The sequence below is a fragment of the Pavona decussata genome, unplaced genomic scaffold, assembly GCF_977016875.1.
Source record: "Pavona decussata unplaced genomic scaffold, jaPavDecu1.1 SCAFFOLD_6, whole genome shotgun sequence".
In the NCBI taxonomy this organism is placed as follows: Eukaryota; Metazoa; Cnidaria; class Anthozoa; order Scleractinia; family Agariciidae; genus Pavona; species Pavona decussata.
Genome location: NW_028145430.1, coordinates 3,807,501 through 3,816,478, shown reverse-complemented (window position 1 = coordinate 3,816,478; position 8,978 = coordinate 3,807,501). Strand labels below are relative to the sequence as shown.

Sequence of the window (8,978 nt, the reverse complement as noted above, 5' to 3'; positions counted from 1 at the left end):
TTGTTCTGACAGGTATTTTTATTTGCATAGCAGGATTTTACACTGCATTCTTGGTAGCGTAGATTCTCGCAACAAGAGCGCTTTCCTTGGAGCAACCAATTGGTATGTTTTGTTTTGTGTCGTTGTCTTGTAAAACTCGAAGAATTGGAGATTGAAAAGCACATTTAGAGGTTATCAGTGAATGAAACTAGGTATTGTTGTGATTTTGTTTTGAGTGTTGACCAAGGTCTCACGAGAAAGGAACACCAAAGGATTCGGTTATTTTGATTCAACAATTTTCTTGTTGTATGATGTTTGCGATCCATTGGTGTAACACTCGTACGTCGGCATAAACACCGTACTTATTTGGCAGCGCGCAACGTCTTCCCCATGATATCACGCCTACAAGGTACCAGCGGCCGTCATATTCACATGCCAGAGGTCCACCGCTGTCTTTTTGACATGCGTCCATCCCGCCATCTTGGAAACCTGCACATAACGCTGTGTGCGGAACTGTTCCGTTGTATGATTTCTGTTCATTACATTCCTCGCGTGATACGAGACGAATTGGAGCTTGCTGCAGAAGCTTAGACTGAGGTTTGTTCCATCCTGTTGTTCCCCACCCTGATATGTAACAAGTCTTCCCGTGAGGAAACAACACATCATTAGCTGCGAGGCAGATTGGCAACACGTGACTATCGTATCTGGCTGGGCTTGAAAGTCGGAGTAGAGCTATGAGAGTAACACACACAGAACATAAAGTGGTATTAATATGACACCTACCGAAACGTCAATGTGATAAATCGCTTGATCATGCGACTGAACAAGGAAGTGATATCTAGCTTTTTCAAGTGGTAAATTTCAATTAAATTACTTCAAAATTTAAATGAAATATTCTGTGAATGAAGAAATCTTGGCTGAATAGCAAACCTGGATCATTTGTGATCATTGCAGTGCATTGCAGTTTGTTCGGTCCAAAGAGTTCTTATAAATTATAGTACTTAATTATATTAAGCTTTGCTTGACTTTGTTAATGGCACTGTATTACGCAGGGAGAGGGGTTTAGGGGTTTCTGTCGGCGGATTCATGTGTTGCGTGTGTGCAGTTGTTGTAAACTCAAATGGAATGTCGGAATCTCGTGAAAAATAGAGAGATTTAGCTTCGCGTTTACGGCTAACGCCAAACGGGAAACACCAAGTCGCTGTTTGTTCTAAAATGCATAAACTAATGTTTCTCGTAGCTCACTTCTCTCTTTTTCGTGTTTGCTCGATAGCTGTCGCCGACTGGGTGAAGATGAGCTTAAACCAAAAAAGCTTCATTGTTTTTTCATCAAAGAGAAAATTTCAGCCTGGCGTTTGCCGTTTGCCGTAAACGCGATGCTAAATCTCTCTAGTACTGCTTGTTTTCGCCTGCCTAATTCACGCCATCTATTGAGTTTTTTTTCATTTTCGCTTTATACAGTGTTTATGCACTTTTTGTTGCTTGTGTAAAGAAATTTCTCCAAGATTTTCGCACAGTCCTGCATTAATTAACCGTACAGTCATTGTTGAACGGACTCGAGGAGGGCTACAAATTTATTTTGTGTTAGTCACTATTCAGACTATAACGTATTACCCTCGCTAAATACTACTTTAAGTGCCGTCTGCTACTACTACTACATCCAAACAGTAGCGCAACAATAGAGCGCCTTTAGTATTACTACGACTTGTTCCTTGAAGTTTTATTTATTTATTTTTTTTTTTTTTGCAACTCCATATGGACTCCAAAGCTGCTAAATATCTTCGAAGTCTGATAATAAATTGTTATCCCGGGATTGTTATGCAGCACGGAGTGCCCCGATCCCTGGAGCATATAGCTGCCATCGTATATTTTCCTTTTTGAAAGTCAAAGGAAAGGCCATCCAAAAGATGAGAGCCGGTGGAGACAGAGAAACAAAATCAATATTTTCCTAGTTTTATTTAAAAGTCCGCTGGCCACATTGTGAGTGGACCGCTTTTCAAGTTGTGAGAGCTTCGCTTCTCGGTCTCAAGCCCAGCTTCTATCCTCCCTGCTCAACTGGTATTACATAAACATTTCACTCACCAACGTCATAATCAGGTGGCTGAACAAGAACCCCATTTTCAGTTTTTCCGTGATACCTCGGATGCAAGATAATTTGATTGACTTCCTTCACTTGTTCAAATCTTGTAAACTTAGACACAGTTTGATGTGAACCAAGTTTAACTTTCCAGCGAGTTGGATCCTGTGATGAGCGGTAATCTGTAGAACAAAGCTTAGTTAAAGGTCAAATTTCAAATCTTTCTATGTAGCCCTAAAGTGTGAGTGTGTGGAAGAAATTCTAACATGTAACTATTGAACTGAAAACTATTAAGCGCCAGTTTTTGTTTTGAACGCTTAAAATGACTCTTAGTCACAAAAGGACCAGCGAAATTAAAATTGCTGTTCCCTAGGACTTTATAGATGTTTGTCCGTTTTTTCATAGAGTTATACACACGGAGACACTCGCTAACGGCTACTGTTTCCGTAGTTCTCGTTCTTTCAAACTTCTACTCGTGTTTTCTACAATTCTATGAAAATGCTCTCTATACTTTAATATTTTATCTTTGGTGATCATGTACCAAAGTTACAAGTCCATTTCTTCCATGCAGACAAAGAGGATCAGGGTTGATCCAGTGGTAAGAGTCCACGCTTTTCACTGGTGTGGAATCAGCCAGGAGCCCATTAGGTTATGGGCTCCTGAGTCAGCATATTGTAAAAGCAGAATGGTTTAAACTGGACTGGATTTGTAAAAGGTGGATTTGTAAAACATGGACTGGAAAGAGTTCTTCTACAAAGCACTCATTCTGAAGAAGCCCTTTTTCTTCAAAGCCGTGTTGAGAGTCGCATCTTCAACTTCAACGTGTACTGTCCTCGCTTAATGACTGCCAAGAATTGCTCATCGTTCTGTCTGTAATTCAGTTCTGCGTGCTATTGCAGCTGGAAGTCCTGCCGCTTTTTTGCCAAATTTTGAGCCGGCCCTTCTCTGCTTTTACTAGGTGATTCATGCATTCACTGCGCTGCTCCTTGGCATCATTGAACTCGGCAAAAAAAACGGACCCAAACGTCCCGCTTCCAACCTCTTTTTTGATTATTGTAGACTGATTCCACGGAAATTCTGCAAATTCTAAAGGGCGTCTTCGCTTTTTCAATAGAAGCGATGGAAACTGAAAAGCCGCCATCTCTACCCCGCGAACTACAAACTTTCGGTGAATGAATGGGTGAATGGTCTCCAATTTCCTAAATTGGAGGCGTGCAGGCTACGTGAATCAGGATGAAGGCCGCGAAATGGAGGACATTAACTACAAGTCTATGAGTAAAAGGTCGAAAGAATCCATGTTTTACAGAACCATGTCGTACAAATCCAGTCCATATTTACAATATGCCTGTGGAATCGTGGAATCACTTTTAAATCAATAATAGGTGACTTCACGTGTGGTCACTATGATTTAAGAACAATGGTAAGTTATCTCATGCCTTTAAAGCAATGACAGGCAGTTAAAATCCATTTGTTACTGATAAGAGATCCGCCACACACTTGAAAGCCATCTAGGAACAGTGCCACTTGCCAGGGCCATGCACCGTCAGCACTGATGTGTCCACCCACTATCCGCTTGCTGATCACGTGTAGTCTTCTTCTAATGCGTACATATCGTTTGCTTAGTGAAGAAGGAAATCGTCTGCCACACGATTGATTACCTTCAAACCACAGGAAACAGAAATGCTTTAATTTATTTATTAATTAAGTAATCATTCAATCTCCTTGGGCTTGCGCCGTGTGGTTATGTAATACATAATCTACTTCCACATAGGCGTGGAGCAACAAAGTATCGTGCTGTAAATAGTCCTCAAGAAGGAACATTGTCGTTACTTTTTTTGGGACAACCTCACAGGGTTTTGGAATACTCTTCCGAAGTTTCGTTCTTCGTCTCTACGGCGTTTTCCAGTTTAATAACACGCGTGAAATGGTTCTATATCCCACTTTGTCTCGGAGAAAACTGAATCCGGCGAACGAAATGCTGAAATTAATAAGCGAATTGTTGCTATCTGGTTTGCATATATGTCGCAATAAAACAACAGTAATAGTTTGACTTTTGTTTAGAGTAACTTGACACGTAAAAAAACCCATGATAAAGTGACAGGGGCTACCAGTGGGACTCATGTTTCAGGAATTTTTTATTTGTCATCATCATCATCATCATCATTATTATTATTAGTAGTAGTAGTAGTAGTAGCAGTATTTTTTACATTTCCTTCCTTTTGTCTTATTTTTCAAACTCACCGAATACCCGTTGACCGTTATCCTTGGCTAAGAAAAAATAATTAACAATAGGCCATTTCCGAGTTGCTGTGAACCTCTTTATGAAAGCGAGGCTAAGTGCAAGACTTTTCATATGAAAATTAGTTTTGTTTGCATTTGAATGAAAACTAATTTTCATAACAAAAACTTGGCACTTAGCCTCGCTTTCATAATGAGGTTAAAAGCAACTCGGAAATGGTCTATTTGTACACAGCTTTAATACAGGGAAGTCGATAAATTCAAAGGGTAACGCGTGGCGTAGCATGCAAGATATACAGGAATATGAATTAAACTACTTGATATTCAACACCTTTAAGCTCTTTCTGCAATCCCCATTCATTCATTTTCATGTGGCTGCTTTCAATGAATGAAAACAACAATCATTAAGTTATATTAAATGCAAGGCTGATCGGACAGCTTGGTACTTGACAAGGTATCGTAAGCAGGTGTTTTTATGAAAATTTACAAAATTTGCATTTTGTTATGTTTTGCTATCCGATATTCGAAGCTGATTCCTTGGGTGGCCTATAGCCGTACTAACCTACCTCTAAGCAGGCGGTCCGACCGATCCTCTGACGATCTCTCTTCAATAACAGCAGCTCCACAGCAAACTTGAATTGTTATGAACGCACAAGTGAGAAAGGTGAGCGTTTTTTTCCTCCTTAGGTTCATGTCGAAGTCAACCCTGAAATTTGAAATAATCGATACATGGGTAGTCAGATGCATGTAAATTCAACCTTTAATTTCATGGTTACCGCTTTCTGTTAGCGTAAAGGAAATGATGTAGGAAAACCTAAGCAACTTATATCTGATGTATAACAAATGCATGATTGTGCGAAATTAAAGTGAACGCTATCATATGAACATTTCACTCCATTCGACACCCAAGAAAATTCATGGATTTTTAAATTATTTTATTTTCCCCAAAAGGTAGCTTTGTGTATTAATTCTTTACTTTTCTCGCGGAAAATATTATTCCTGCATAGTTTACAGCATTTTTCTCGGTTAGCACTGCCCTATTTACTTACCGCTTTGTGCTGAGTTTGCTTTACCTCTTAGTTCACGTTCCAGAAATTATTTTTTCTAAAAAACAAACAATCCTTTGACGCGTGTATACCTATACTGGCTTAGTGGGTCTATAATTAATCAAACTGTTTTAATCGTCTGATATATATTTTTAAGATTTCAGTATAGAAATGCAAAAAGCATGGTATTAGTTGGATTCTGGTGAGTGCAGAACAATCGTCCCTGATCAGGCAGCTGTTGCTACCGGAATGAACTTGGTACACAACACAGCACAGCATAAACTTCTTTCTCTCATTTCAATTATTCTGCTTAACAGATTATCGTCCTGTGGGTATTTAAAATAAGGGAAATTTCATGTATCGTGTCTAATCTTGCGTAAGGAATTTTTAAGTTAGGAAAACGTTCCCCACCATTTTCAACCAGAATGTCTAGTAAGAATTAATAATTACCGTTTGAACTTGCGAGTTGGCGTCGATGTGTGTCCACAACAAGAAAACAAAACTTTTTTTGTTCGCGCGGGCACGTTTTTAATCCCGTCCGGAAGATCGTACAAAAGAATTACAAATCTTTCATTTTGCCCTTTCTCCACAAATTTGCAGTCCAGTAAGGTAACATCTTCCTTCAGGGTAACAATTGATCTTCTCTCGCTATCACCTTTTCTGTCGTTTCTCTCTGTCAACAGCTCAAGACAGTTCCAATACTGTCGGCGACTTGACAATTCCGTTTCCAGTTATTCAATATATTATTCAGATGTTCGATGAAAGGCAATTCAGAGTAACAAGCTTTAAGACGCGTTGGGAATTTCGTAATTCATTCCACACAACAAAATCGGTTAAGATTTTTTTGCAATATTTCTCTCCTGGTATTGTATTTTGTTTAAATTGCACAAGCCATTTAATCTAGATGTACACTTAACCAAATTACCACACAATAGCGGAAATGGTTAAATTAGATACTGCTGCTTGTATTCGGTAAGTAGCGCCTAAAATGACAAAGATTTTCTCTAATTAACTACAGCAAAATTTTCAGATGTTATGAAATTTGCTCTTCATGAGCTGTATTTGTAATTAGTATTTTTTTTTTTGTAAAAAAGAAAAAGAAAAATCAAGACCTTTCTTGGCTTTTAATCTTGTCGGAGAATGAAAAGTATATTGAAAAAAGTATTGTCGTCGTAAAGTAAAATATTTTTCAGTTCACCTGTCGTTAAATTTCTTCATTGTTTTAGTTAATCCATTTATACTGAAGATTAGGAAAGCTCTGCAACATTTATTAAAAAGCGGTGTTTTGTTTTGCGAATAATTTTCTTCAAAGTTTATCCATTCTCATGTTTTCGAGGCTTTCACGACGGAATTTAGAGAAATGAATTCGAAATGATGGCTAGCATTTACGATTGGCATATAACCTACAATATATAATTCAGCAAATAAAAGCTAAGACAGTTTATCAAGAGACCTACCGTTTCTTACACTATGCAATACAGGTTAATCATATGCAAACCATCACAACTTTTTAGGATCATTAAAGCATGTTACCTGTTAAGATGGTGAAATTTTCAGTGATGATCCTGACTAAAAAACATTGATGCCGTGTTATTCACCTAATCGAGCATCTTGCCTGGCTACACCTGCCGGTTAAACTTCCCTTTGCATAGCAACGCGGATTCCTGCAGCTTATGTCTGTCGGCTTGCCTTTACGGCATTATGTGCAAAAATAACCTGCTATTGTGATTTGCCCTCTGACCAGTTGGCCGGTGTGACAGACACTATATACACACTAAAAACAATGTCATCCGGGAGTTTCTTCTTCTTTACGGTTGTATTTTGACGCTAGTGGCAAACTGAATTTCCTTCAGATTAAATCTTTAAAATTTGTGAATTTACAACCTTACTTCCCTTACGAGCCGTGAAGAGAACGAATACATTTCTGTTTTTAACCGCGCGGGGGAGGCTCTCACACAAAAGTCACCACACATTCAGTTTCACATTTGATTTCCAACAAGTATCGGCTGTTTACGGCAGGACCAGTTACCGCGATGTTATCGAACTTAAGCAAGCAAGATGTAGAACCTCGGAGAAACGTCAACGGCGTGATCTGATAACGTTCTCTGGTTGTTAACAATTCATGTCCCAGTGACTTGTTTGAGGACCATCCCGATGATTACAGCACGCGAGCCAGCAAGCAGCATCGTAACAGTTTTTATCACCTTGAATCACCTTCGTTTCTCTATATTCCAGCGTTTCAGGATTCCACTGCTGTTCGTCAAATTTTTAATTTAATTTTCTTTGGTCACATTTACTTGTGTGCGTTTCTTTGCCTGCGAAGTGAAGAGTGTGCCGGGTTGTGTTCGATCATTCTCCCAGCTGTGTACCTTTCCTCGTGTGTTATCTGACCTGTCATTGTTGTAAGTGGCCATTATTTCAATCAAAGATTTACATGTAGATTTTCCATCCATTCGCTGGACTACTAAATTCCTTCCAAAGAGTTCTAAACAGAAGAAGGGGTAGGTTTTAGAGTGCCGGCTTGTTTTTTGTTGTAGGATTGTGTTAAAAAGCTGTTTTTAGTTTAAAAGTTGGCCTTACTGATAGGTTAATACTACAGTCAAGACTAGCCGCCTGCGAGCATGATCTTAATTCTGCTTAAATTCGGCAATACTTCTTTGAGTTGGCCAATTTAGGTTTGTCTCCCAACGAGTCCAAATATTTAACTTTTAAACCACTGTAGTTGACAGATGAACTTGATATAAGGTAAGGACAACGGAAATCAGCATAGCTTGGGTCATAGACGATCTCAACAATTTGTAGTTGTCAAACAAACTCTGAGAACTCTGAACGAACTTTGAGACTTGAGCTGCTTAACAACCTTTTACATTACGCAATAAGTATGTTTATCGTATTTTATTTACCACACTTGTTTGTTCTGGTCGCTTTCTCTGACTAGTTGGTGACTTGACTTTGGTTCAAAGTAACGCTTTTGTTCAGTCTTCACCATATATTTTCGATTTCTCGTAGTGAATGGTCGGAATACATTTTGTTCGGTAGAAATCTTCAATATTAATAGATGGTATTGTGTTACGGGTCACGTGCAAAAACAACACGAGCAAAAAAGCGTGCGACCTTGAACACATACACATTTTGTATGTGAAAACAAAATTTCCGTTTTATTATAGGAAAAATTATTACTCAGTGAAAAAGGATCTCTGGGGCGCTTTTCATTCGGCCAAATGGTTTGAAGTTTCGAAAAACTCAGGTGCTGAATGGAACAGCATTTTCTTGTTAACCGTAACCAACTTAAAACGAACCTGTAGGGGTATAGAATGGTAAAATCCGAGACCTGCCGAGACGCCGAGACCTTCATTTACAATCCGAGACCGAGACTTAACTACTTTTTCTAAATCCGAACCCGAGACGTCGCGATGCAAAACGTGTTTTTTACTAACACTGCCGAAAAGCATAGTACGGCAATTTGCGAGCAGAATTTATCCAAGCTTACATGTTTCACAGAAGCTGCAGAAGTGATTGCGATGTTGAGCCGTTTTTCAAGATTATTGTTTGTTGTCAGTTTAGGACGGTTAATTCAGACTTAATTTTCGCTTGGTTTGCGAGACGAGATTGAAATTTTAAAATGCGAAATTCCGAGA

At 38.9% G+C, this 8,978-nt stretch overlaps 2 protein-coding genes across 5 annotated transcripts in view; one reads left to right on the top strand and one right to left on the bottom strand.

Annotated features, from left to right (window-relative positions):
- LOC146489250 (prostasin-like) lies at nt 1-8,452 on the bottom strand. Of its 4 annotated transcripts, none has more exons than XM_085107884.1 (5): nt 8,244-8,452; nt 4,861-5,000; nt 3,493-3,714; nt 2,062-2,238; nt 1-711 (listed from the first exon to the last, which is right to left on the bottom strand). In XM_085107884.1, exons 1-5 carry the CDS (start codon nt 8,327-8,329, stop codon nt 269-271), a joined length of 1,068 nt encoding a protein of 355 aa, XP_084964010.1. In that variant the 5' UTR covers nt 8,330-8,452; the 3' UTR covers nt 1-268. The 4 variants fall into 4 exon arrangements, with proteins under 4 accessions (XP_084964010.1, XP_084964034.1, XP_084964018.1 ...); XM_085107908.1 differs by having other exon boundaries at nt 8,249-8,385; XM_085107892.1 differs by lacking the exon at nt 8,244-8,452 and adding an exon at nt 6,874-8,189.
- LOC146489249 (carbonic anhydrase 7-like) overlaps nt 4,798-8,978 on the top strand; it is a 10,344-nt gene continuing 6,163 nt past the window's right edge. Inside the window, exon 1 of the mRNA XM_085107950.1 lies at nt 4,798-4,958. The gene's annotated coding sequence lies outside the window, so the exon portion shown is untranslated. The remainder of the gene's footprint in view (nt 4,959-8,978) is intronic.

Coding starts and splice junctions, on each gene's coding strand:
- LOC146489250 (XM_085107884.1), bottom strand. CDS start 8,329: ATGGTGAAGACTGAACAAAAGCGTTACTTTGAACCAAAGTCAAGTCAC. Junction 3,715..4,860: donor GTCGGACCGCCTGCTTAGAG/GTAGGTTAGTAC, acceptor TGTGGTTTGAAG/GTAATCAATCGTGTGGCAGA. Junction 2,239..3,492: donor TGCCTGTCATTGCTTTAAAG/GCATGAGATAAC, acceptor TTTGTTCTACAG/ATTACCGCTCATCACAGGAT.